Source organism: Podarcis liolepis (genome assembly GCF_965112155.1).
Source record: "Podarcis liolepis genome assembly, contig: HAP1_SCAFFOLD_79, whole genome shotgun sequence".
Classification (NCBI taxonomy): Eukaryota; Metazoa; Chordata; class Lepidosauria; order Squamata; family Lacertidae; genus Podarcis; species Podarcis liolepis.
Window position 1 is genome coordinate 23,715 of NW_028148900.1, and position 27,289 is coordinate 51,003.

The window sequence follows — 27,289 nt, forward strand, 5'->3', positions numbered from 1 at the left end:
GATAGTCGTGTCTATTCTTTTAGGAGGGATAGAAAAAGGGATCTTACCAGGAATCCTAAATAGTGAGGCTCAGACGAGCCTGCAACTAGCTAACTGCTGTGTGATTTCAAAGAGGGATTGTTTAACAACTCTGCTAAGTTATAGAACTTGCCAACGCAAGTTAGGAAGGATATCATAAAAGAATATATCCTCTCCTGCCTCCCTAAACATTCCCACAGAAAGAGCCTGGGGTAGGATGTCACCTCCCTTGGAGCGAGCGACCAGCAGGGATGCCTCTGAGCTGCCTCCGTGTGTTATGCTCAGCCCACCGTTCCCCAGACAGACATCTCTGGCAATGGTTGCTGACGAGGGCTTCCTGCCCATGCTGCCTTGTTTAGAATAGGATGGGGGGCGTCCTCTGGCAACTCACAGAGCTGTTTTCAGGATCTGGAGTGCAGCAAGGACTGATGTAGTGTAGCAGTTACAGTGTGAGATGTGAGTCAAACTCCTCTTCCTGCAACCTCAACTCTTCCTATCCATGGGGATTATAACACTGGACAGCCTTGCAGGGCCGTTGTTTAGATTACTGAGATAATATGTGTTATATTTTGTAATGCTTTAAATGTGCTACATAAATGGTAAAGTATTCTTAAGTAAAGCTGAGTATTGGTTGGTGCAAAGTGCAAGGACCGAGAGGCAGAGCCAGTAGAAGAAGACGAAATCCAACGAGTAATAAAAGAATCAAAAACCCAGGACCGGATGGATTTCCGGCAAAATATGATAAAAAAACTAAATCAAACCCCGATTGCACCCTTGAAAGAAGTACTGAACAGCATTTTAAGGAAGGGAAAAGTACCTGGCAGGTCAGACTCAGAGGTAGGAGGGGAGGGGGGCAGGAGACCCAGAGGAGGCCGGCTGCTGAAGCATCCAGGGAGACTCCCCCTCCTGCTGCGACCAGCTCCCCTCTCCCCTGGTCTCCTAGAGCACACAGAGAAAGCTGGTTCAGACCCCATGAGCCTGTACATATTAAAGGGGGGGGGTATTTTTGTCCCAACATGCATCACTTTGATCTCATTGACAATGAACTGTAATTACTGCCCATCCACTCCGTTTGGAGAGCTCTTTTTGAAGCTCCTTGCAATCTCTCTTTGTTTGAACTGTGGGGTGTGAAACACAGAGTAGTCAAATACAACATTCCTAGAGTGGACATAAAAGGGGATGTCTGGACCAGCCAGTCAGAACATCCTGTTTCCTCCTGGGCTGGGACAAACTTCCTCTACATGTGACCAGAGGTGGGTGTGACCTCACCTGTGCAGGTAACAACATAGCACAGGGCAGGCAGCCATCTCTCTCTCTCTCTCTCTCTCTCTCTCTCTCTCTCTCTCTGACTCCATTCCTCGAAGCAGCAACATCTCCTTAGCCTGAGATGCTTCCAGCCAAGAGAGGACAAAGGAACTCTCTCCTTATGGGATAGATTCCAGGTGTGTATATTTTGTAACCTAAGTCTGCGTTCTGGGATCCTTCTGTGAACAGAATGTGAGTAAACTATTTTATATACCGTATTTTTCGCTCTATAACACGCACCTGACCATAACACGCACATCGTTTTTAGAGGAGGAAGACAAGGGAAAAAACATTCTGAATGAAACAGTGGATGTATCATTTTTGTGCTTCATGCTGTGGCCACAGACATGTGATCTGATGGTGAATTTGGGGTGACCCAATGCAAAAATCCTGAGAATTCCTGTGGATCCATGCTTTGTAACCACATTTTTGCACCATTGCAGCCCCAGGCAACAGTGGGTGCGTGATTTTTTTGGTGCAGGCTGTAGCCATGGACATGCTATGTGATCTGATGGTGAATTTGGGGTGACCCAATGCAAAGATCCTGAGGATCCATATGGATCTATGCTTTGTAACCACATTTTAAGTGGGGAGCGAAGGAAAAACAAAGAAGGGACATGAGAGGGGTGTGCAGAGAAGCAGCTGGCTAAGAATGCAGGAGAGGGATTTAACGGGAGGGAGGAAAGAAAGGCAAAAGTTTCTCCCCACCCAAGCCAGCCATCTCTCTCTCTTTCTCTCTCTCTCTCTCCCTCCCCCCCTCTCTCCCTCTCGCCCTGCAGCACCAGAGCACAGAGAGGAACGACACTCTGCTTTCCCCTCTGCTTGCCTGGAGGGGAGGGGCTTTCCCTGCTCTTTGTTCCGTTTGAGCAAACACAGCAACGAAACAGAGGAGGGTGGGCAGTAAGACCCTGAGGAAGAATGCAGGAAAGCAGCCACTTCCTCTTTTCAGGTTTCCCTTCTCCGTGAAGCGCGATTTGATTTTTGCCTGATTTTTCGGCTCCAGGGACCACACATTCGCTCAATAACACGCACAGACATTTCCCCTTCCTTTTTAGGAGAAAAAATCTGCGTGTTATAGAGGGGAAATTCGGCACTTTTATTTTTAAAAAAAACATTTTTATTAGCAATTCAACAACATATCCAAACATATTATATTCATTATTTACCACCTCCCCCCCCTCAAACCCCCCTCCCCTCCCCCAAAGACTTCCCTCAGCTCAGCTTCTAATTTTCAGCACAGGCTCTAATAAGTGTCCACCCACCATGAGGCAGAATTTCATTAGTGCCCCACAAGCTTCCTGCGCTTTAAGTTTTGCAGCCTCCAGGTGCCCCTTCCAGAAAAGTGTCTCAGTGAAAGGGACTCCCTGGGTTCCGAAGGAGTGTACTTGGTCCAGATTGAACCAGGTTATTCATTGCTCCAAACTTTGGACTTCTGTCTGTCCGTTGGGAGAGGCTGGCCTGCCCCTTCTGCAGGGCAACTTCCTTCGCTCTGCTCCAGTATGAGGGCAGCACACATAGCTCAAAGCCCCCTCTTAAATCCCGTCAACTATAAAAAAAGGAACCACTATCAAATACTTGACAAACTACCAGTGTGGTGTAGTGGTTAAGAGCAGTGGACTCGTAATCTGGTGAACCGGGTTTGATTCCCTGCTCCTCCACCTGCAGCTGCTGGGTGACCTTGGGCCAGTCACACTCCTCTGAAGTCTCTCAGCCCCACTCACCTCACAGAGTGTTTGTTATGGGGGAGGAAGAGAAAGGAGAATGTTAGCCACTTTGAGACTCCCTAGGGTAGTGATCAAGCGGGATATCAAATCCAAACTCTTCATCTTAAAAAGCAAGAGACATCACCTTGCCAACAAAGGTCCATATAGCTAAAGCTCTGGTTTTCCCAGTAGTGATGTATGGAAGGGAGAGCTGGACCATAAAGAAGGCCGATCGCCGAAGAATTAATGCTTTTGAATTATGGTGCTGGAGGAGACTCTTGAGAGTCCCATGGACTGCAAGAAGATGAAACCTCTCCATTCTTAGGGAAATCAGCCCTGAGTGCTCACTGGAAGGACAGATCCTGAAGCTGAGGCTCCAAGACTTTGGCCACCTCATGAGAAGAGAAGACTCCCTGGAAAAGACCCCAATGTTGGGAAAGATGGAGGGCACAAGGAGAAGGGGACGACAGAGGACGAGATGGTGGGACAGTGTTCTCGAAGCTACCAGCATGAGTTTGACCAAACTGCGGGAGGCAGTGGAAGACGGGAGGGCCTGGCGTGCTCAGGTCCAGGGGGTCACGAAGAGGCGGACATGACTAAACAACAACAACAACATCAAGTACTTTAAAAATCAGCACCTAGACCGTTCCAATAAATGCCTGGGGGCCTAAAACAGATGTGAATGAGCAGCGCAAATCAGAGCGCATTGTGTGCGTGCAACTTGCAAGAGGGCAGAGGGACAGAGTCTCTGCTTCACACCCCTCTCTGCTCTCCTCCTCCTCTCTTCGACTTCCCACATTAATGGGGAAAGGCTACAGGTCCACCTCATAGGGATGTTGTAAAGACAGCAGAGTTGGTTTTTATGAAGCGCTTTGTACTCTCCGAGTGTCCCCTAGTTTATCTCCCCATGTTGAGCCCCCACAGCCTTTGCTCAGAGGGGCTCTGGCCCTGCCCACCCATCCCTGGGCCACCTTCCCGTTTCATTCAAGGTGCACAGCTAGGAGATGGATCTTCCGCCAAACTCCCCTTTATTCCTGTTGCCACCACAGAGGACTCTTCAACACTTCACCCCAAACATAACAGAGGAGGAAGTGTGCATTGATTCATTAAACTGATTTATTTAAAAAATAGACATAAACATGTGGTTTCAAATGTTCTCATTTCTTTTCTTTTTCTTTTGAAACTTTACTACAGCTGTAACAACGGGGATTATAATGCTCTTTCTCTACTCCAGGTCTAACCAACCCTGCTCCACAACTGCCACCACTGCCCCATTCCATTCCACCCTCCAATGGTTGCAGCCAACCATCTTGGCTGGAAGTCCCAGAAGACGGGCTCTCTCCTTAGAGACCTTTTCCACCTAGCCTGGGAGGGCAGAGCCAGGATTGACTCCAGCTGCAAAAGCTGAGGCTGCTGAACAGACTCTTGAATTTGGGCGTTTGGGGGGGGGGTTGTTGGTGTTGGTGTTTTGTTTTTATATTTTAGATCTTGTGATTTACGTGGAAATTGATCTGTTCAGTTGCTCAATCCCAGGATTCCAAACTACTCCTATCACCATCTAGCATTTCCTAAAATTTACTCTTCTACTGTAATTACCATTATTATATTAATGTCATTGATACATGCGTATAAAACTTTAAATACAAATTGCTCAATCCCAGCATTCCAAACTACCCCTATCACCATCTAGCATTTCCTAAAATTTACTCTTCTACTGTAATTACCATTATTATATTAATGTCATTGATACATGCGTATAAAACTTTAAATACAAACACCAAGTCATTGCACTGAAATGCACTGAAATGCAAAATTCGGGAAATGCGCATGCATGCACTTTCCAAGAGTCTCATTCGAGAGCCAGTGGGGTGCAATGCTTAAGAGTTTTGGACTAGGAACTGGGAGACCTGGGTTCCAGTCTCCACTCAGTCACTGGGTGATGGCTTCACAGCCCAACCTACCTCACAGGGTTGTTGTCAGGATTAAACAATGAGGGGGAGAATGACTTAAGACCACACTGAGCTCCTTGAAGAAACAGGTGGTATATAAAGGCATCCAATAAATTTCACTAAGAAGAAAGGTAAGATTCTGCTCTTAGGCAAGACGAATCAGCTGCACAAATATAAGATGGGACATACCAGGCTTGCCAGCAGTACATGTGGAAATGACCTGGAGTCTTAGTGGACCACAAGACTAACATGAGTCAACATCAGCGAAATAGGCTGTTATTCTAGGCTGCGTCCAAAGAAGTCAAGTGTCCAGATCAAGAGAAGTAATAGCCCCACTTTCTTCTGCCTTGTTCAGACCACACCTGGAGTCCTGTGTCCAGTTCTGGGTGCCCCAATTTAAGAAGGATTTTGACAAGCTGGAAGGTGTGCAGAGGGGGGGGGTGAGCAAGACAATTAAGCGTTGGGGAACCAAGCCTTCTGAGGAACAGGAAGGGCTGTCAGGTGGAAGATTGAACAAGCTTGTTTTCACCGGCTCTGGAGGCTGCGACCCAAACCAATGGCTTCAAATTAGAGACGCCCTTGGAAGGTTGTGGACTCTCCTTCCTTGGAGGTTTGTAAGGAGAAGTTTGAAGGCAATATGTCATGGAAGCTTTAGTTGAGAGTCCTGCAGTGGACTAGACGACCCAGAAGTCTCCTGCAGGTCTAAAATTCTATGATTCTCCCCTGTATGAACTCTTTGATGGGTCATGAGGTTAGTCCTCTTACTGAAGCTCTTCCCACATTCCAAGCACTGATGTGGTTTCTCACCACTGTGAATTCTTTGGTGGGAAGTGAGATGGGCTTTCTGGCAGAAACTCTTTCCACATTCCAAGCACTGATAGGGTTTCTCCCCAGTGTGGATTCTTTGATGGGCCATGAGGTTAGTCCTCTTACTGAAGTTCTTCCCACATTCCAAGCACTGATAGGGTTTCTCCCCAGTGTGGATTCTTTGGTGGGATGTGAGATGGGCTTTCTGGCAGAAACTCTTTCCACATTTCACACATTGATAGGGTTTCTCACCACTGTTAATTCTTTGGTGAGCCATGAGCTTGGTCCTCTTACCAAAGCTCTTTCCACATTCCAAGCACTGATAAGGTTTCTCCCCTGTGTGAATTCTTTGGTGGGAAGTGAGACTTTGCTTCTGGTTGAAGCTCTTCCCACATTCCAAGCAGTGATATGGTTTCTCCCCTGTGTGGATTCTTTCATGGCAAGTTAGATTGGCCCTTTGGCTGAAACTCTTTCCACAATCCAAGAAACTCTTTCCAATCCAGGGCTTCTCACCACTGTGAGTTTGTCGATGGGCCATGAGCTTGGTCCTTTTACCAAAGCCCTTCCCACATTCCAAGCACTGATAAGGTTTCTCACCACTGTGAATTCTTTGATGGGAAGGGAGACTTTGCTTATGACTGAAGCTCTTTCCACATTCCAAGCACTTATAGGGTTTCTCCCCTGTGTGAATTCCTTGGTGGGAAGTGAGGTTGACTTTCTGGCGGAAACTCTTCCCACATTCCAAGCACTGATAGGGTTTCTCCCCTGTGTGAATTCTTTGGTGGGAAGTGAGGCTGACTTTCTGGTGGAAATTCTTTCCACATTCCAAGCACTGATAGGGTTTTTCACCTGTGTGAATTCTTTGGTGATGAGTGAGATTGACTCTCTGGCAGAAACTCTTTCCACATTCCGAGCACTGATAGGGTTTCTCACCACTGTGAATTCTTTGGTGATGAGTGAGACTTTTCTTCAGACTGAAGCTCTTGCCACATTCCAAGCACTGATAGGGTTTTTCACCTGTGTGAATTCTTTGGTGAGAATTGAGATTGGCTCTCTGGCAGAAACTCTTTCCACATTCCGAGCACTGATAGGGTTTCTCACCACTGTGAATTCTTTGGTGGGAAGTGAGACTTTGCTTCTGGGTGAAGCTCTTTCCACAATTCACACATTGATAGGGTTTCTCCCCAATATGAATTTTTTGGTGGGAAGTAAGACCAGTGCTCACAGTGAAGCTCTTCCCACATTCCAAGCACTGATATGGTTTCTCCCCTGTGTGAATTCTTTGGTGTGACGTGAGATCGGCTCTCTGTAGGAAACTCTTTCCACAATCCAAGCATCGATAGGGTTTCTCCCTGGTATGAATGCTTTGATGGGTAGTGAGATGGGCCCTGAGACTGAAGTTCTTTCCACATTCCAAGCACTGATATGGTTTTACCCCTGTGTGAATTATTTGGTGGGAACTGAGATTGGCTCTCTGGGAGAATCTCTTTCCACATTCCGAGCACTGATAGGGTTTCTCACCACTGTGAATTCTTTGGTGGGAAGTGAGACTTTGCTTCCAACTGAAGCTCTTCCCACATTCCATGCATTGATAAGGTTTTTCACCACTGTGAATTCTTTGATGGGAAGTGAGACTTGCCTTTTGGGTGAAGCCCTTTCCACAATTCACACATTTATATGGTTTCTCCCCAGTATGAATTCTTTGGTGGGAAGTGAGATGGGAGCTCACAGTGAAACTCTTCCCACATTCCGAGCACTGATAGGGTTTCTCACCACTGTGAATCCTTTGATGGACCGTGAGAGTCGTCCTGTGATTGAAGCTCCGCCCACATTCCGAGCACTGATAGGGTTTCTCACCTGTATGAATTATTTGATGGGCTGTGAGATGGGTTCTCTGACTGAAGCTCTTTCCACACTCTCGGCATTGAAATGGCTTCTCCCCCCTGTGAATTCTCTGATGTTTACGGAAGGTTTTGCTTGTATTAAAGCTTTTCCTACATTCTAAGCACTGATAGGGTTTCTCGCCTGTATGAATTATTTGATGCGAAATGAGATGTGCACTCTTACTGAAGCTCTTTCCACATTCCAAGCATTTCAGTGGGTCCTCCCCTGTGGGAATCATTTCCTGTGAAGTTAGACTTTCATTCCAACAGATTTTTTTTCCCCATTCAGAGAACTGAGAGGGTTTCTTCCCAATAGCATTTATTTGGTGTGTAGTCGAATGGGAGCTGTGACTGAAGCTCTCTCCACACTCCAAGAGTGGCAATGCCTTCTCCACTGTATGGATTCTGTCATGGGCATCCTCGTTCTCAATTTCCAAATCATCAGCACCTGCAATGAAGAAAGAAATGGATTAGAGCTGCAGGAAGAAATGGAGTGCCACTGTATTGAATATTGATCACTAACCTTGTGATAGAGGAAGAATTCCATGCATCAACATTGCTGACCACACACTAGAGGTGGTCAGTGTTAGAAACAGAGATAGGACAGCTAGGACATAAAGAGGACCTTATACCTAGCTTATGGGCTCAAAAATGGAATGTCTAGGTGCACTTTCATATGACAAAAATACAAAGCTGAAAAGGAATGAACAGCAGCTAAAATAATATGTTCATTTTTCACATGGTCTAGTCCTTCCCCTGCCCACCCCCACCCCCTGATTTTTTAAGAAGGTCTTGTCACGGGACAGACAGGCAAGGGGAGAACAGAGAGAGAAGTTTTGAGGAAATTGAGCCTGGCAGAGTTTGCATACAATAACACAATGCACGCACCCACAGGTATATCACCACTTGTAGGTTTCAGATCCTCAGAAGACATCGAAAGTGAGACAGATGGGGGGCTTAGTGGGGGGTGATGTCATGGGACAGACAGCCCTTGGGTCAAGGGAAGGGGGAGTATCAGAGCAGGGACAGTCAGACAGGGAAAACAGGGAAAACAGGGAAATGATGGACGAAGTAGGGGAGGAGAAGGCAGAGAGCAGTCAAGTGGTGTCAGGACTCTGCAGTACTGGAGAGCCCTGCCACCAACCAGGGAGTTCAGGAACAGAAGGGGAAGCGGTGCCTTTGGCACAGGCGAGGAGAGAATCAAAGACGTCTTGAGAGATTCCCACATCTGCTGTGTTGGAGAAGGAGCCAAAGGAAGCCACTCCCCGAATCTGACTGGTCAGATTCAGATGCATGATTTTGAACTGTAGCTGTTCGTACATATGTAAATAAAGAACTGTAAATATCTCTCTGAGTGAGCAGAGGGTGTTTATTGCGAAGAGCAGACACCACCTTGACAGGTCTCTCCTTCAGCTTTCAGAGAGTAGCTGGAGGTGGGGAGGCAGAAAAAGGTCCTCCTTTCCTTCCACTCCGCAGTTTTAATCTGAAATCTTAGGTGCAGTACTGCGCGCAGAGCTCAGAAACTGCTCGTGTCTATGAAATTCCCTGTTGCAAAATGCGCCTATGGGAGTTTCAGACACTGGAGGTGGTGGATGATTTTGTCTCCCTAGGAGGTTCTACCATAACCAACAACCTCTTCATCGATGCTGACCTGGACAAGTGTATTGGTAAGGCAAATGTGTTGCTAACTCTTCAATGCCAAAAGGGAGGTCTATTAGGATTGTGCCTTGAGCAAGCAGCTTGTGAAGTGAATTGTGGACAATTACAACCATTACGGGGGGAAACCCTCAATGTCTTCCATATGCTCCATATCAGGAAAATTTTGGGCAATAGAAGGCAGGACAGTGTCAACAAAGATGTGTTCTCCTGACCTCAGATTCCCAGCATGTTCCCATTTCATTCTCAGCAAGGTCTATGTTGGCTTCATCATGTCCACGGTCAAAACATGCTGATAGCTCTCCATTTAAGGTCAGTTTGGGGGGTATTAGAATCCCAAATGCTGCAAGTGGCCCTGCAGACCTCCCTCAAAACCAGGGAGGCTTATCAGAGAGAGATATGCATGGAATTTCTAAACAGAGGTCATGATCCACAAGGGAGCCTTACTGAGAGAGGCCACAATTCTGTGATTCTCCTCCATGACTTCCTTATGCAGAGCTCTCTGGTCAGGATCCAGCAACGCCCATTCCTCATCTGTGAAATGAACAGCGACATCTTCAAAGCACACTGGACCCTAAGAGAGAAATGAAGAGGTCCTTTTTAGACAGCACTAAGGTTGTCTGCTACACATTGCTGTTTCTTTCTGCGCATTAAAAGGGGGAGGAGAAGGTGGGGAAACCCCATTGTGCAACTGATGCGACAAGATAGGTGATTCCTGGGAACTATTTTTGAGGCTTGATGAACTGCTTAGAAGCCTGTTTTAGCATTCAATGATAACTCTACAAGTAAAACGACAATGACTTATGAATCATCCTATTGACCGTCAGAAGGTGAGTTAAGGCAAGGTGGCTGTTCCTTATTCTCAGCACATTAAGCTTCTCGAATGGCATTCCCAGCCTCCTGGCTTCTGTCTAGGCTGCCCTTGACAAAGATGCCTTCAGAGAAGCTTGGGCAGAAGCCAAGAGGAGGAGAGAGATTCCTCGGGGGCCAGAGGCACCCTGGCTGCCCCACCCCTCAGCCCCCTTCCCCACAGGGCTCCCTCCCTCTACCTGAGCTGCTTCCACAGCCGTTGCTTCTCCTTCCCCACCAGGAATAGATGGAAGAGGAGGTCTTGCTGGCATCATCTGGTCACCTGTGAGAGACAGAGGTAAGTGGGAAGCCAGGAGTGCAGCTGCTCCCAAAAAGTCTCACCTTCTGAGTGCATCTGGACATTTCGACCCATTTCATAATTTAGTTGGGTTTAAAAATACATCTCCCTCCTTGGTGCTCCTGGCCCCAAGTGTCTCAACCCCCCGCCCAAAAAAGATGACAAGAACCCATGGATTCGTTTTGATATCCACAGAAAGGGACCAAACGGAGAACAGACTCCTTCCTTACCCAGCAGCCTCTCTCTGGTGTCCAATGGAGTCCTTTTGGTCTCAGAGGAATCTGGGCCCATTTCTGCAATCAGATCCTGCTTCTGAAATAGCAACAAAGATTCAAAACAGAGAATATGAAGAAGAGTTAGAAAAGGAAGACAGAGGCAAAAACTGAAGGGCAATCTGATAGCATTCAATGGCTGCTTTCCAAAAAAGGATGAAGAATTTTCAGATACTCTCACTCACGTTCGGAGCCCCTTGGGAGTATCCAGAGTAAAATCTCTCTCACCTGCTGTTCTGCTTGCTTCCTCTCCTCTGCCTGACTCAGGAGGAAACCTTCGGCCAGGGCCACTGCCTGGGAACTGGTCTCTGCTCCGCATTCCCTCACCCAGCTCTCCATCTCCAGAGGAAGGACAGCCAGGAACTGCTCCAAGATCACCAGGTCCAGCATCTCAGCTTTCGTGTGCCTTTCTGGCTTCAGCCACTGATGGTCAAGGCAGTAGAGTCGGCTGCAAACCTTCTGGGGTCCTTTGGCCTCCTGATAGCAGAATTGCCTCAATTGCTTGCTCTGCACCTCTGAGTGGAGAGCGTCCTCCTCTCCCGGGATCTTCTGCACAGTTTCCCCCCCAGAATCTCCCACTTCTCCCCGTTTCCATGGCCTGGCCTCTTCCTGCTTCAGGGCCAGCTGAGTCTTGCTCATCCATCTGTGCTCTCAGGAAGCCTCCAAGAGAGATGAAGGAATCCCTTGATCTTCTGCCAAGTTCTGTCTGTCCAAATCAGAGGTGCTAGGGAATTCTACAAACCGAATACATTGTTCTGTTACAAAACTGACATATTGCCTGGAGGAGAAAAATGTTCCGTGAGGAAGTATGTATGAGTCTTGGAAGAGCCAGCTCTGGACTGCACCACAACCCAGACTCTGAGGTTTCTATAAAAAGGAGAAGGTGAAGTAAGTCTCCAGCCCTCCTGGAGGGAAAGTGACCATGCAAAATGTGCAGGGAACTGTTGGTCTTTGCTACTGCCTTTCAGAGTTTTCAATCAAGGAATGAAGTCAGAACTGTGATTGACAAGTGACTCATTTGTACTGAGTGTTATCTGAGCATTGGGTTATAGTGGGAGTCCTAACCCAGGACTCCTCAAGAGTTGCTCTCCTGCCCAACCCCACTTCAGAGCCCATTTGTTTCCTTATCTGGCTAACTTCTGAGGGCCAAATGACATGTGGGTGAGGTCAAGGTCAGCACTCAAAAGCAAATAAAGTGGAACTCGCCTTTCTATGAGTGTAATGCGTTTTCAACTGTTCTTATTGCTTTTTAAAGAAAATTGTAATCTGCTCTTGGAAATTCAGATGACAGGCAGGGAACAAGCAGTAACGATGATGATGTTACATTGCTTAACGCTCCCCCTCCCCAGTCATGAATACTTGAGGGCACTCCTGGGTCCATCATGGTCTCTTGAGGCCCATGTCCAGCTCAGGCTAGTTCCCCACCCCACAGACCTTTCGGGACAGAGAGGACATGGTCCTGGTCTTCCCTGCTCTGCGCCAGATGGGATGGTGGCAACGCTCTCTGTGTGGAACTGCCCTTGAAGGCGACACTGCTACACATTCACAGCAACATCACAAAGCAATACTACTCAGCTCCTGAGGCCCACAGAGAGACTGGCTACTTTTCTAGGGAGAATGAGTCATCACTCGAGATGAGTCCTGAGTCACAGTTACTCAGCAATTAGCTGTTAACAGTTAACAGCCAGCAGGCTTGAAAGATGTAGGTCTTGCTGCTCCTGCTCTCAAGAACCTTTGTCTCATGACAGCCTCCTATGGGGGAGACAGAGCAGAGGAGCCCCCCATCGCCCTCTCCTCCTCCTCCTCCACGGATCGGCCTCCTCCTCTCTGAACATCACCTTGATTGTGCTAACGGAGAAATCTGAGGGCTCCCTTGGACAAAAAACAAGGAGACCAGCCAGGAATAATGGAGCAAACAACAGCCAGTAGGCTTGGTCTTGATTGAAGACTGTCACCACAGGACTCCCACCTGCCACCAGGTGAAACAAGATGGAAGCCCCACACAAAAGAGAACCCAAACTTTTATTAGCGGGTGGCACTAATAAACCACAGAGCCTAGGGCTTGCCAATCGGAAGGTTGGCGGTTCAAATCCCCGCGACGGGGTGAGCTCCCGTTGCTCGGTCCCTGCTCCTGCCAACCCAGCAGTTCAAAAGCATGTCAAGTGCAAGTAGATAAATAGGTACTGCTGTGGTGAGAAGGTAAATAGTGTTTCCGTGCGCTGCTCTGGTTCGCCAGAAGTGGCTTAGTCATGCTGCCCACCTGACCCGGAAACTGTCTGCAGACAAATGTTGGCTGCCAATAAAGCGAGATGAGCGCTGCAACCCCAAGGTCATCCGCAACTGGACCTAACAGTCAGGGGTCCCTTTACCCTTTACCTTTAATCCCCATGTTATGCCCCCCCCAACTACATCACTCATACATCATGAAAGGGGAGGTCTGGTGGCAGGAATCTGAGCATCCTGGACCCTGCCCCATGGTTCCCCCGGCCCTCCACCAAACACCCATCAAGTGAAACAAAACAGATACTTACTTTTCCCAGCCAAGTGAATCACACCCTTTTGTCTTTATCTGAGTTTGGTATTTCTACAATGGCTACCTGTCTGGTACTCAGGTATCAGGATGCCAGGGATTATCACTCAGGCAGAGGGGCTGCTGAGGAGCTGAGCTCACATGTCTATGTGGATTTCTGAAGTTCTCCCAGTGAGTCAGTACATAGAGACATTTTTCAGTGAATTCTTACATTTGGTATCGTGCAGCAGAGGCCCTTTGAATAGAGAGGAAGAAACTGTGATGAAGTGTTTTGTGGGGACAAATCACACAAGTCACAAAAGTGATTATGCTGATTTTGGTAGTGGGCTGCATGTGCATGAGATCTGCTGGAGGGGCAACCCCCCCAACCTATACATCAATTCCTGCAACCACTGGTGGCCTCCCTGCCTCTTGTGGGAGGGAGTTCCACAGGTTTTACTCTGCCCTGCAAGAGGAAGCGCTTTCTCTTCCCTGCCCTCCGTCTTCCTTCCTTGCACAGGTGAGGTTTTAGGTACCGAATGTCCAAACGTTTCCATCCACCTACAACCTCTGTTATACAAGGGGACTGATCCATACATCTGAATGGGGTTTCTCTGCATGCATTTCCCCGCTCCTGGACCCCAAACCCCTCCCCAAGGGGCCAGCAGCGCATCCATGGAAAGGAAGAGCCGAGCTGCCGCCCTCCTGCGACCCTCCGCGCCCTGACTTGCCCCCCTCTCGCCATGCAGCGCTGGGACCCCCGCTCTCCCCATGGGCCCTATCCTGGGAGAGAGGAGACTCACCAGATCCCAGCAGGCGCCCCCAGGCAGCCTCTGCAGAGCCGAACCAAGGGGACCCCCACACGCCCGACTTCTTGCAGGAAAGGGGGGATTGGGCTTTCGCTCTGGAGGACCTGCCCCCCCCCGGTCTTACTTTCCTATCTAGGAATCCAGCTCGTTTCCGTTTAACCCTTGGCAAGCCGAGCGCACCCAACTCACGCCTCTCCCTCTCTCGAGAGCCGGAGCATCGCGCACCAATGGCATCCCGAGAAGGCGGAGGAGGAGAGGCTTATGGATTACTTCCGGCAAGGGATACATTCAGTTTTGGCCCCCTAACAGCCGGTCCCTGAACACGGGTCCCAAGAAATCTTCACTGGCTCCCGGTCCATTTCCGAGCACCATTCAAAGTGCTGGCGCTGACCTTGAAAGCCCCAAATGGTCTCAGCCCAGTAGAAGGGAAGGAGCGTCTCCACGTCCATCGCTCAGCCCGGACACCGAGGTCCAGCTCCGAGGGCCTTCTTGTAGCAAGGATTTTTAAGGTACCTGTGACCCACTCAAATTGTGTCCCAGAATTGACAGACGCAGCAGTGGAGAAAAAGAAAGTGATATTTATTGCTGAGCAATAATTGACCCGGTGGAATCCTTTCCAGAGACTGGGCCGCCCAGCTCTAGCGCCCTGAGGCTTTATATCTGAGTACATACATCATCGATCGTGACATAATCGAATACAATCGCACACGGCAGCAAAAATAAAACCAATGAGCGCATTCAAGCCTTGCCCCCTGATCATGTAAAGAGTTCCCTCCCAACTTCTGCTTTCTTCAGTCTGAACATTAGTCCGACCTTTCCCCTAATAAAAAGGAGAAAGGAACTGTATTCGGCCCTTACGCTCTCCTACGCAACATCTGCCAAACAGGGACATTTTGCGGTTAGCATCTTCCTGTTTTTAGCTGCTCAGGACCCTGTCTGGACAGGAGGAAAATGCCAGCACAGCAGATTTATTGCTTCCCCCCTTATGTTAGCGAGACATTGAGAAGAACAAGGGGAGAGAACTGGGACAGAGTTCATTTTGGATTTTTCAGATCTAAGCATTTTGCCCTAAGCTTTGCAGAAGCCTTCATGATTCAAACATGGGTAAAAAGCATTATAAGGATATATGGTTATGTATGGCTAACTAATTATGTGGAAAGCATTAGGGTATAATTCCTCCAGGTGGTCCCGCTTCATTCAGCAGGTGCCTCATTGCGAGAAGTGAGGTTACAGAGGGCCTTCTGGGTTGTCGTGACTGCCCTGTGGAACGCCCTCCCACCAGATGTCAAGGAGATAAACCATTATATGACCTCCATAGACGCCTAAAAGCGGCGCCAGGAAGCTTTTAATGTTTTATGTTGGGTTATGTTTCCTTTTATTCTTTTGGAAGCCGCCCAGCGTGGCTGGAGCAATCCAGTCGGATGGGTGGGGTACAAAAAAAATTGTTGTTGTTGTTGTTGTTGTTGGACACCCAGCTTTTGACAGCTAGCTAGGCAGGGATTAAGGGCTGCTTCGTTCTGTGCTTTTGGACTCCTAGGTGGGCTTATGGTTCTGGTGCTTGTGGGTTTCATGGGATTTAATGTCTTGCCATTATAAATGCACGGGGATGAGTGCGTTTACACAGACACATTTCCGCAAAAAGACCCAAACTCCGGCATGTAGTCGCAGGTGATACAATAGGGGCCTTTCTGCAAATGGCCTTTGCAACACAACTCACTGGGTGGTAACAAAGTAGACACATTTGCCTCTTTACAACGTAGCCCCGTTTCTTCAATGAATCCACCCATTTCAGTAAAACCTGAGCTGAAATAGTAAGGAGAGCAAAACAGCAGCCCTGTCTGACCCCCGTCAGCCCCCAGACTCCCCCAGTCACGTGGCAGGAGATTCATCCTGAGCCCCCCCCCGTGAGACGGGTATGACATCATGGATGATCCATATAATCCATTGATGATCCACATGATCCAAGCAGACTTGTCCAAAGAGCAGATCTCTGGGTCTGAATGAAAGGGGTCTGCGATGATGGATTCTGGAGTCAAGAAATCCTCCCTTTCCAGTGATCTCTCAGGCTGGCCAGGAAAAGGCAGGGAGCAGGAATCCTCAGGCATCCCGACGGACAGACAGACTTGTCATGTTGCCAAAACATGGAGTCTGATCTGATTTCCACGTACAACTCATTTTGTGACGCAACCGGGGATGTTTTTGGGGTGCTCTCTCTGTGACGGGGGAGGCGATTATTTGAGGGTGCACAAATTGCAACGCGCTTTAGTTCTGGGCTGCTTCACTCCTTGCATGGGGGGGGGGGGCTCTGCCTGCAAACAGATCAACAGCTGCCTTGCTTTCTTCCGGGCCGCATTGTGTTACCTCTGACGGAGACACAAGGGAGGAATTGTGTCGGGTCTCTCTCTCTCTCTCTCTCTCTCTCTCTCTCTCTCTCTCTCTCTCTGTGTGTGTGTGTTTGTGTGTGTGTGTGCAAAAGCCCAAGCCCCATTTTCCCCGTAACACAGGAGTCACAGAGCCCAACCCGCTGCTCAATGTGCACCAATACCAAAAACATGGAATGGATCTAAGATCATGGCGTGTGGGGCGGGGGGAGGGAAGGATTTTCAATGTAAACATTGTAGGGGAGACCCCACTTTGCAGCTGGATTGCCAGGATCAGCCCCTCCCCCGCTCTCCTGATCCCCTGAACGAAGAAGGGAGGGGGGAAACCTTCGTCTCCCCCCCCTCTATCCCTCCCTTCCCGGTACATCCTCCTCTCACCCCGCCCCCACAACCCTCAACCCCCCCCCCCCGTATGTCGCACCTCTTCCTTCTGCTCCTCCTCCAATCCGGCTTCTGTTTCCGGAATGAGCGGAGAGAGCCCCCCTCCCGAACTGTCTGCTTCGCCCGCAAGTGGAGCTTCTGCGCCGGATTGCTGCTCTGCCCCGTAGCTGGGGGGGGGGCGCTTTGGAAAGGAAAGGCGGGGCGGCAGGGGAGGGAACCCCCGCCCGGTGGATGTTGCAGGAAAGGAAAGGAGAATCGGGAGCGAGGACAAAGAGGTAAAGGGGTCGCGGGGGGCGGAGAGGGAGGGGGGAAGGACCCAGAGACCCCCGCCAGCTCCCCAAGGCGCCTTTCGTGGGCCCCGTCGGCAGGGCCTGGATCCCTGCACGTGTGCTGCGAAGGGGGCTTTCCATGGCCCCTTAGGCACCTTGGCAGAGGCGGACATGGGACGCCTACGCAGGGGGTCCCCACGAGGACCCCCTTGCCCCGTTTCCCCCGCGAAGGCATCCCTGGGGCCCTGTGGGTTTCGTACGGATAAAGGAGGGTTAACGGGCGTGAGGGACGCCTAGATAGAGACCCCCTGTCCCTCCTCTGCTAGTCTTGGGGTGGCCCCCCAGGATGGAAAGATGGGGGATGAGGCCTGAGCCGCGCCAAGGGAGGCCTCTGGGTGCAGGGGAGACTCTGGGACAGAGGGAGGGAGTCGAGGAAGTGGGGAGGGGGAGCATCCCTGGGGCAGGAAAGGGCAGCAATGGGGGGGGGAGAGATAGGAAGACCAGTCTTTGGGGAGACTTCTCCATGGTGGCGCCTGCTGGGTTTCTCTGGAGGGGCTGCCTTGACTTCTCCTTCCCACCCAGGAATCGGCCACCCCTTCAAGGTGACCAGAGACAGATCCCTGGAAAGTGGGGGGTCCAGTCCCCCCCTTCCTTCCTGCAACCTCCATCCTCTTCCCACCACATAAGCCCCTGCCCTGTCCAGACGCAGTGGTTCTGCCAAGTCCAACCATTGGTCCCCTGGAGAGGAGAGGAAATCCCCAGAGGAAGAGGGGAGGGGGGAGGCCTTCTCAGAAGCAGCTCTTGGTTTCCGCAATCCCACCCAGGAAGCAGCCAGGAACCTTTTCCTCTCTCTCGGGCTTCCATCTTTAAGTTTCTCTTCCACTGCCTGGTTCCAGTACAAAGAAAAGACAGTAAAACATCAGACATTAAAAACCTCCCGATAGAGGGTTGCCTTCAGCTGTCTTCTAAATGTCAGAATATTGCCCACTTCCTTGTCCTCTGCCTGCTTCCCTGTAACTTCGCTTCTCCCAGGGGGGAATCAGCAGAAGACCTTCCAAGGAGGACCTCCCTGTCCAGACTGAGCGATGTCGGTGGAGATGCTCCTTCAGGTCTACAGGGCTGAGGCTGTTGAGGGCTTTAGGTTGCAGATCTTGCTGCTCCATAACAATCTCATTCAGCAAATAAATTTATTACTGAAGGCAAAGAAGCATAACAGGATCCAAAAAATAGTAAAAATTTAACTTACGTAAAACCCTAACTTAGCATACCAAAACAGCACTCAAGTAAGAATCACACAAGCGGAGTAGAGAAATAGCAGACTAGGAAGTGGGATCAGATGCCTTTCGGCCTTGTAATTTATATTCTATTAAATGTCAGAGTAACCTTGGGACTGGATAACAAGCCTGGCTCACTCCAGTTTAAACCAGCTTCATCTGGTTCCCCGAAACAAGAAAGGTTCTTCATAACCTCATCGCAACTGATCCCACCACCAGCTCTCAGCAGAAAGGAAACTGCCGAGTTTCAGGAAGCCTGCATTAGATCAATACTTTTCTTTGCCTGGAAAATGCATCCATGCCTCTTAAAGGTCAGCACCAACAGTTTGACATGTGCTTGAAAATCTGCTGGGAGCCAAGTAAGATCCTTTAGGAGCAGTGATATGTGGTCTTGGCAGCTGCTCCCATTCAGTTGCAGTTTTGGGTCACCTTCTAAGGTAGCCCCATGTAGACCACATAGCAGTAGTCCAAGCCGGAAATAACCAGAGCATGCACCACTCTGGCAAGACAGTGTGCGGGGAAGGAGGGACTCAGCCTGCGTTCCAGATGGAGCTGCTAGACAGCTGCCCTGGACACAGAATTGAGCTGCGCCTCCATGGTCAGCTGTGAGTCCAAAATGACCCCCAGGCTGCACACCTGGTTATTTAGGGGCACAATTACCCCATCAGGACCAGCCCCCCCCACACCTGCCCACTTCCTGTTCCCCAGAGACAGTACTTCTGTCTTGTCAGGATTCAAGCTCAATCTGTTAGCTGCCACCCATCCTCAAACCACCTCCAGGCACCAACACAGGGCATTCACCACCTTCACTGGCTCCGATTTAAATGAGAAGAAGAGCTGGGGATCACCCACATACTGGTGATCACCCAGCCCCAAAACCCTGATGATCTCTCCAAGCAGCTTCATATAGATATTAAAAAGCATGGGGGAGAGGACGGAGCCCTGAGGAACCCCACAAGTGAGAGCCCAGGGGTCAGAACAGTCATCCCCCAACACCACTTTCTGGACATGGCCCAGGAGGAAGGAGGGGAACCACTGCATAGCAGGGTCCCCAGCACCCCTAGAGGGTCCATAAGGATACAATGGTCAAAGGTCTCCAAAGCCGCTGAGAGATCCAGCAGAACCAGGAAACTGCTTTCCCCTCAGACTCTAGCCCATCAGAGATCATCACGCAGCACAACCAGGACAGTTTCTGTTGCATGATGAGGCCTGAATCTGGATTGGAAGGATCATGGTGGCAGAAGCTTTCCTGGTCCTGCACCCCCAAAAGCTCCAGGCACAGGACTTTCATTAGCTTTGAAGGGGCCATCCGATACTTGGTGGTCTTTTCTTCAAAAGACAAATATTTTGAATACTTTTACAGTGACATATGATGTAAATAGCACATCCACATTGGGGAGATTTTGATACACACGTCTGAGCTCATCTCTCCACCTGAAACTGCTGTGTTAGCAGCACTGCCTGGGCAGTGTGTTTGGAGGTCCTGGGCTGCCTAGACAACAAGACCCCTTTCTCAGCCTGGCTAATATGGTCCCAAGGAAAGCAGAGCAGTACGTTTGGCACCAGCTTGGCTGCTGGAGTGGCTGGAAGGAGGTGTGCAGGACACCATGCAACTATCTTAGAGACTCCACTCTGGATTTGTATAGCCTTTTATTTTCCTGAAGATAACTCACCAGGCAGTGAAGGTTTAGTTTTCCTTCTCGAGGACTTCCCTTCCCAGATTGACGAGCCCCATCTGCCCTTCACTTTCCTCAGCAGGATGGGCAGAATCTGCCTTCTTGACTGTGGGATTCACTGTTGTTCTCATCCTCTCCATCCACCAGGGCCTGCCTACACCTGCAGCAGAATTCCCCAACCCACCAAGGATTTGAGACCATCTATTCTCACCTGGTTTAGCCGGCCGGTTGAAGCCGTTCCTGGGCTTGTGACCCCTATTCTATCCTGACAGCTTCTGGAAGCCACAGGTGGGAACTGAGTGTAGGGTGGGGACCACTGATGGATAAATTACCCCATAACGTGCATGACATGACCCCCACCAAAGGAACTAATGCTCTCCTAACACCCCAAGACATCATATAATTATGATATTTGAGACAGAACTGGAATAAATTCGTCTCTAGAAAAAACACAACTTCAGGCAATAAGTAAATTAATACTACTTATTAAAGGTACTACATATTCCACTAAGTACAGTTTATCTATTTGCCTTGAATATCTGCTTTTCAGTGTCATTTTAGGATAGTCCTGCGTCAGAAGATGGGCATGAAATCAGACAGCACATCATTCTTTTAAAAATCATGCTGCTTTATTAACATTGATTGAGGATTATGAAAGCTGCTCATGAATTACTATCATTTGTTAACATTACAACTTCATTTCCAAAAAATTGGGAACATGGGGAGGAGGTGGGGGAATATAGGAGATGTTGATATAGGAGAAGGTGCTAATGGAGCTTGATTTATTTTCTTTCCCTTAGGTCTCTTCCTTGAAACCCAAACAGGATTCCCTTTCCTCCCACTCTGAAGAAGGAGATGGAGAAGACAGTCAGAACTCCAGGGAATGGGGCACCTTTAGTTTCATTAGGAATAGAAATTAAAATGTGTGACATGCAGAATATTCTTCATTGAATGAGCACACATAGTTCACATCAACAACCTCCAACAGGGGAGAAACCATTTAAAGGTATGGAGTGTGGGAAAAGATTTTGTAATAATGGATACCTTAAATTACACCAGCGGATTCACACAGGGGAGGAACCATATAAATGTATGGAGTGCGGAAAGAGCTTCAGTTTCAATGCAGCCTTTAGAAGACATCAAAGGACTCACACAGGGGAGAAACCATATAAATGTATGGAGTGTGGAAAGAGCTTCAGTCAGAGTGGACACCTCAATATACATCAACGGACACACACAGGAGAGAAACCATTTAAATGTATGGAGTGCGGAAAGAGCTTCCGTTTTAATGAGAACCTTAGAACACATCAACGGACTCACAGGGGAGAAACCATTTAAATGTATGGAGTGCGGAAAGAGCTTCAGTCAGAGTGGACACCTCAATATACATCAACGGACACACACAGGGGAGAAACCATTTAAATGTATGGAGTGCGGAAAGAGCTTCCGTTTTAATGAGAACCTTAGAACACATCAACGGACTCACACAGGGGAGAAACCATATAAATGTTTGGAGTGTGGAAAGAGCTTCAGTCAGAATGGAATCCTTAGAACACATCAACGGACTCACACAGGAGAGAAACCATTTAAATGTTTGGAGTGTGGAAAGAGCTTCAGTCAGAATGGAACCCTTAAATTACATGAGAGGATTCACACAGGGCACAAACCATATGAATGTATGGAGTGTGGAAAGAGCTTCACTTTCAATGGAAACCTTAGAATACATCAACGGAATCACACAGGGGAGAAACCATTTAAATGTATGGAGTGCGGAAAGAGCTTTAGTGATAATGGAAGCCTTAGAACACATCAACGGACTCACACAGGGGAGAAACCATTTAAATGTATGGAGTGCGGAAAGAGCTTTAGTAAAAGTGGACACCTCAATATACATCAACGGACTCACACAGGGGAGAAACCATTTAAATGTATGGAGTGTGGAAAGAGCTTTGGTGATAATGGAAGTCTTAGAAAACATCAACGGACTCACACAGGGGAGAAACCATTTAAATGTATGGAGTGTGGAAAGAGCTTTGGTGATAATGGAAGTCTTAGAAAACATCAACGGACTCACACAGGGGAGAAACCATATAAATGTTTGGAGTGTGGAAAGAGCTTCAGTCAGAATGGAATCCTTAGAACACATCAACGGACTCACACAGGAGAGAAACCATTTAAATGTTTGGAGTGTGGAAAGAGCTTCAGTCAGAATGGAAACCTTAAATTACATGAGAGGATTCACACAGGGCACAAACCATATGAATGTATGGAGTGTGCAAAGAGCTTAACTTTCAATGGAAACCTTGGAATACATCAACGGACTCACACAGGGGAGAAACCATATAAATGCATGGAGTGTGGAAAGAGCTTCCGTTTTAATGAGAAACTTAGAACACATCAACGGACTCACACAGGGGAGAAACCATATAAATGTTTGGAGTGTGGAAAGAGCTTCAGTCAGAGTGGACACCTCTATATACACCAACGGACTCACACAGGAGAGAAACCATTTAAATGTATGGAGTGTGGAAAGAGCTTTGGTGATAATGGAAGCCTTAGAACACATCAACGGACTCATACAGGGGAGAAACCATATAAATGCATGGAGTGCGGAAAGAGCTTCCGTTTTAATGGAAACCTTAGAACACATCAACGGATTCACACAGGGGAGAAATCATTTAAATGCATGGAGTGTGGAAAGAGCTTCCGTTTTAATGGAAACCTTAGAAACCATCAGCAGACACACAGGGGAGAAACTGTTTAAATGTATGGCCTGAGGAAGGAGCTTCAGTCAGAGTGGAACCCTTCATTTATATCAACAAACTCACACAAAACACAAACCTTATAAATATCAGGAAAGTAGATAGAGGTTCAGTCCTAGTGGAAGTTCTAAATCAACAGACTCACGGACAGGAAGAAGTTTAGTACTTGAAACCCTTCAAACTATCAACAACCTCAAAGAGGAGAAGCAGTTTAAATGAAAAGATCGCAAAACGTGCTTTATTTACAAAGGAGTGTTTAAGGAACATCCAGGGACTCTCACATGGACGAACCCATTTAGATGTTTGGAGTGTGGGACGTCTTCCTCTCAGAGTCCACTCTTTTCTTCACAGCAATGAACTCAGCAGGACATCACTCATTAACACATGTTGTGTTTGTGAAGTTCTGGTATTTATGCGTAAAAGTCTATAGTAATGAAATATTGAAGGCATTGTCAAACAACGTGATTATGATCTAATATTTAAAGTACCTTTCGACAGAGAAAGGGTGAGGGTTTATCTGGATTGCTGGTGGTCAGTGAGGATTAGGGCTGGGTGATGTATTGTCCAAACTGGTTTCTAGACCACATAGAATCATAGAGTTGGAAGAGACCACAAGGGCCATCGCGTCCAACCCCCTGCCAAGCAGGAAACCCCATCAGAGCACGCCTGACATATGGTTGTCAAGCCTCTGCTTAAAGACCTCCAAAGTAGGAGACTCCACCACACTCCTTGGCAGCAAATTCCACTGTTGAACAGCTCTTACTGTCAGGAAGTTCTTCCTAATGTTTAGGTGGAATCTTCTTTCTTGTAGTTTGGATCCATTGCTTCGTGTCCGCTTCTCTGGAGCAGCAGAAAACAACCTTTCTCCCTCCTCTATGTGACATCCTTTTATATATTTGAACATGGCTATCATATCACCCCTTAACCTCCTCTTCTCCAGGCTAAACATGCCCAGCTCCCTTAGCCGTTCCTCATAAGGCATCATTTCCAGGCCTTTGACCATTTTGGTTGCCCTCCTCTGGACACATTCCAGTTTGAATTGTGGTGCCCAGAACTGGACACAGTATTCCAGGTGAGGTCTGACCAGAGCAGAATACAGTGGCACTATTACTTCCCTTGATCTAGATGCTATACTCCTATTGATGCAGCCCAGAATTGCATTGGCTTTTTTAGCTGCCGCGTCACACTGTTGCCTCATGTCAAGTTTGTGGTCAACCAAGACTCCAAGATCCTTTTCACATGTACTGCTCTCAAGCCAGGTGTCACCCATCTTGTATTTGTGCCTCTCATTTTTTTTGCCCAAGTGCAATACTTTACATTTCTCCCTGTTAAAATTCATCTTGTTTGTTTTGGCCCAGTTCTCTAATCTGTCAAGGTCGTTTTGAAGTGTGATCCTGTCCTCTGGGGTGTTAGCCACCCCTCCCAGTTTGGTGTCATCCGCAAATTTGGTCAGGATGCCCTTGAGTCCATCATCCAAGTCATTGATAAAGATGTTGAATAAGACCAGGCCCAAGACAGAACCCTGTGGCACCCCACTAGTCACTCTTCTCCAGGATGAAGAGGAACCATTGATGAGCACCCTTTGGGTTCGGTCAGTCAGCCAGTTACAAATCCACTGAGTGGTAACATAGTCAAGACCGCATTTTACCAGCTTCTTTACAAGAATATCATGGGGCACCTTGTCAAATGCCTTGCTGAAATCAAGGTAGGCTGCATCCACTGCGTTCCCTTCATCTACCAGGCTTGTAATTCTGTCAAAAAACGAGATCAGGTTAGTCTGACATGACTTATTTTTCAGAAATCCATGCTGACTATTGGTGATCACAGCATTCCTTTCTAGGTGCTCACAGACTGTTTGCTTAATGATCTGCTCCAGAATCTTCCCTGGTATTGATGTCAGACTGACTGGGCGATAATTATTTGGGTCCTCTCTTTTCCCCTTTTTGAAAATAGGGACAACATTTGCCCTCCTCCAGTCTGCAGGGACTTCGCCTGTTCTCCAGGAATTCTCAAAGATGACTGCCAGTGGTTCTGAGATCACATCTGCCAGTTCTTTTAATACTCTTGGATGCAGTTCATCTGGCCCTGGAGACTTGAATACATCTAAACTGGCCAAGTATTCTTGTACTATCTCCTTAGTTATTCTGGGCTGTGTTTCCTTTGCTGAATCATTTGCTCCAAATTCTTCAGGTCGGGCATTGTTTTCTTTATCGGAGAAGACGGAGGCAAAGAAGGCATTGAGGAGTTCAGCCGTTTCTGTGTCCCCTGTTTGCATTTCACCATCTTCTCCTCTGAGTGACCCCACTGTTTCTTTGTTCTTCCTTTTGCTACGAACATACCCATAAAAGCCTTTTTTGTTGCTTTTAACCTCTCTAGCCAGCCTGAGTTCATTCTGTGCTTTAGCTTTTCTGACTTTGTGTCTACACGTGCTGGCTATTTGTTTGAATTCCTCTTTGGTGGTTTCCCCCCTTTTCCATTTTCTGTACACATCCTTTTTTAATCTTAACTGAGTTAAAAGTTCTTTAGATAGCCACCCTGGCTTCTTTAAGCACCTTCCATGTTTCCGTCTCATTGGTATTGCCTGACGTTGTGCTTTTACTATCTCCCTCTTAACAAACTCCCAGCCATCATGAACTCCCTTTCCTTTTAGTATTGCTGTCCATGGGATCTCACCCAGCACTTCCCTAAGTTTTATGAAGTCGGCTTTCTTAAAGTCAAGAAATTGAGTCCTAGTATGCTTGGCTGCTCCTTTCCGCTGTATAGTAAACTTCAGAAGAGCATGATCACTCGTGCCTAATGATCCTTCCACTTCTACCCCACTAACCAGGTCATCAAAATTGGTTAGGACCAGATCTAAAATGGCTGTTCCTCTTGTTGCTTCTCCCACTTTCTGGACAATGAAGTTGTCTGCAAGGCCAGTGAGGAATCTGTTTGACCTTATGCTCTTGGCTGAGTTTGACATCCAACAAATATCTGGGTAATTGAAGTCCCCCATTACTACTATCTCCCTTCCTTTTGCATGCTTGGCCATCTGTTCCAGGAAGGCATCATCTATGTCCTCCATTTGGCTTGGGGATCTATAGTAAACTCGCACAATGAGGTCTCTGTTATTCTTCTCTCCCTTAATTTTGACTCAAATCCTCTCACTTTGGCTTTGAGGTTCTAAATCTTGGATCTCTTCACAGGTATACACATCCCTGACATATAACGCCACTCCTCCTCCTTTCTTGTCTGGTCTGTTTCTCTGAAATAGATTGTATCCCCCCATTATTACATTCCAATCGTGGGACTTATCCCACCAGGTTTCAGTGATGCCTATTATGTCATATTTAGTCATGATGACCTTCAAAAACAATGGCTATGGCAACACCCCACAGATCACAGTGTGTGTTTCTGGGATGCCCATTTGCCTGGAAGCAGCCGGCAGAAAGCTTTGCTTCGTGAAGCCCCTGCAGATTCCGAGTTCCTGACTTCCCTCCCAGACGACAGGAAGCGAAAGACACACATCCTTTGCCCTGTGTCCTTCCAGCCTCTTTCCTCCCTTGCTCCCTTCTGCCGGTTTGTGTGCCTGACTTAGATATCCTGCATGCTGTATTTTTTTTACTGCTGAAACTGCGTTTGCTCTCAGGAGCTAAGTTTTGTGCCTCACTGGGGACCCAGGGAGAACTGTATGCTTTCAAAGCTCAGTAAACTATTACTGAAGAAGTCCTACTGCCTCTGTGTGTGTTTTTGAGCTCAGTGTGGGACTTGCTCTGCACGTGGCCCCTACCCTGCCGATACTCTGCTCATTCCCTGGATTTGCTGTACTTAAGCATGCAAGACGGGTGCATCTGTGTGTGACTGGTTTTTGCACCAAACTCTCTCACCCCCCCACTGCGTGATCTCCAAACACTGCTACTTCACCAGAACTTCTCCCTGCCTCCTACGTGTTCTGCAGAAAACTTAAAATACTGTAATTTAATGGGAGATTTCCCCCCAAGCCTTATTGCAAGAGGGGGAAGGATGGGTTGCAGGTACCAGGGAAGTCTCCTGGGGGGCCCATCTTCCCTCACGAACCCCATGGGGCAACCCCAGAGCTCCTGCTTATTCTGGGGTTTGGGGAAGATAGTGCTTTCCCATAGTCCCAGAAGTTATTATTTTTCCTGCCAGAGGACCAGTGTGCATATTATTATCGTACTGATTTTACTGTTGTTGCTGCTGCTTTTGCTGTCATGGACTGGCTGGGTGAAGGGGGGGGAGGCAGCAGCTGGGGAACCCCCAAGGGAAGAAGGCTCGGAGTCCGGGTCTTGTATGCCCCCAAAGGCTATCAAAACTCCTAGGTCTGGCCCATTAAAGGCTGATATGGGAGCTGTTGGGGGCCAGATCAGTTATTTCTTTTTCGCCTCTCCTCTGGAAAAGTGCTCTTTCTTCTGGGGTTTGATTACTTCTGCCTCTTTCAGTGCCCACTGCATCCTCAGCGAGGTGCAATACTGTCCTTTCAACTTATGT

The 27,289-nt window shown here is 48.1% G+C and overlaps 2 protein-coding genes across 4 annotated transcripts; one reads left to right on the top strand and one right to left on the bottom strand.

The window, feature by feature from the left end:
* Nucleotides 1–4,128: 4,128 nt before the first annotated feature.
* On the bottom strand, nucleotides 4,129–14,322 carry LOC310698980 (uncharacterized protein). Its single transcript, XM_083520549.1, has 9 exons — nucleotides 14,053–14,322; nucleotides 13,272–13,505; nucleotides 10,969–11,474; nucleotides 10,699–10,780; nucleotides 10,371–10,453; nucleotides 9,769–9,895; nucleotides 6,364–8,113; nucleotides 4,671–6,270; nucleotides 4,129–4,548 (listed from the first exon to the last, which is right to left on the bottom strand). The coding sequence occupies exons 3-8, from the start codon at nucleotides 11,377–11,379 to the stop codon at nucleotides 5,616–5,618; spliced, it is 3,108 nt and encodes a 1,035-aa protein (XP_083376675.1). The 5' UTR covers nucleotides 11,380–11,474; nucleotides 13,272–13,505; nucleotides 14,053–14,322; the 3' UTR covers nucleotides 4,129–4,548; nucleotides 4,671–5,615.
* Nucleotides 14,323–16,862: 2,540 nt separating this feature from the next.
* Nucleotides 16,863–26,506, top strand: LOC310698983 (uncharacterized protein). Of its 3 annotated transcripts, none has more exons than XM_083520556.1 (3): nucleotides 16,863–17,095; nucleotides 20,187–20,327; nucleotides 20,840–26,506. In XM_083520556.1, the coding sequence occupies exon 3, from the start codon at nucleotides 21,076–21,078 to the stop codon at nucleotides 22,801–22,803; it is 1,728 nt and encodes a 575-aa protein (XP_083376682.1). In that variant the 5' UTR covers nucleotides 16,863–17,095; nucleotides 20,187–20,327; nucleotides 20,840–21,075; the 3' UTR covers nucleotides 22,804–26,506. The 3 variants fall into 3 exon arrangements, with proteins under 3 accessions (XP_083376682.1, XP_083376683.1, XP_083376684.1); XM_083520557.1 differs by having other exon boundaries at nucleotides 20,864–26,506; XM_083520558.1 differs by lacking the exon at nucleotides 20,187–20,327.
* Nucleotides 26,507–27,289: the final 783 nt, after the last annotated feature.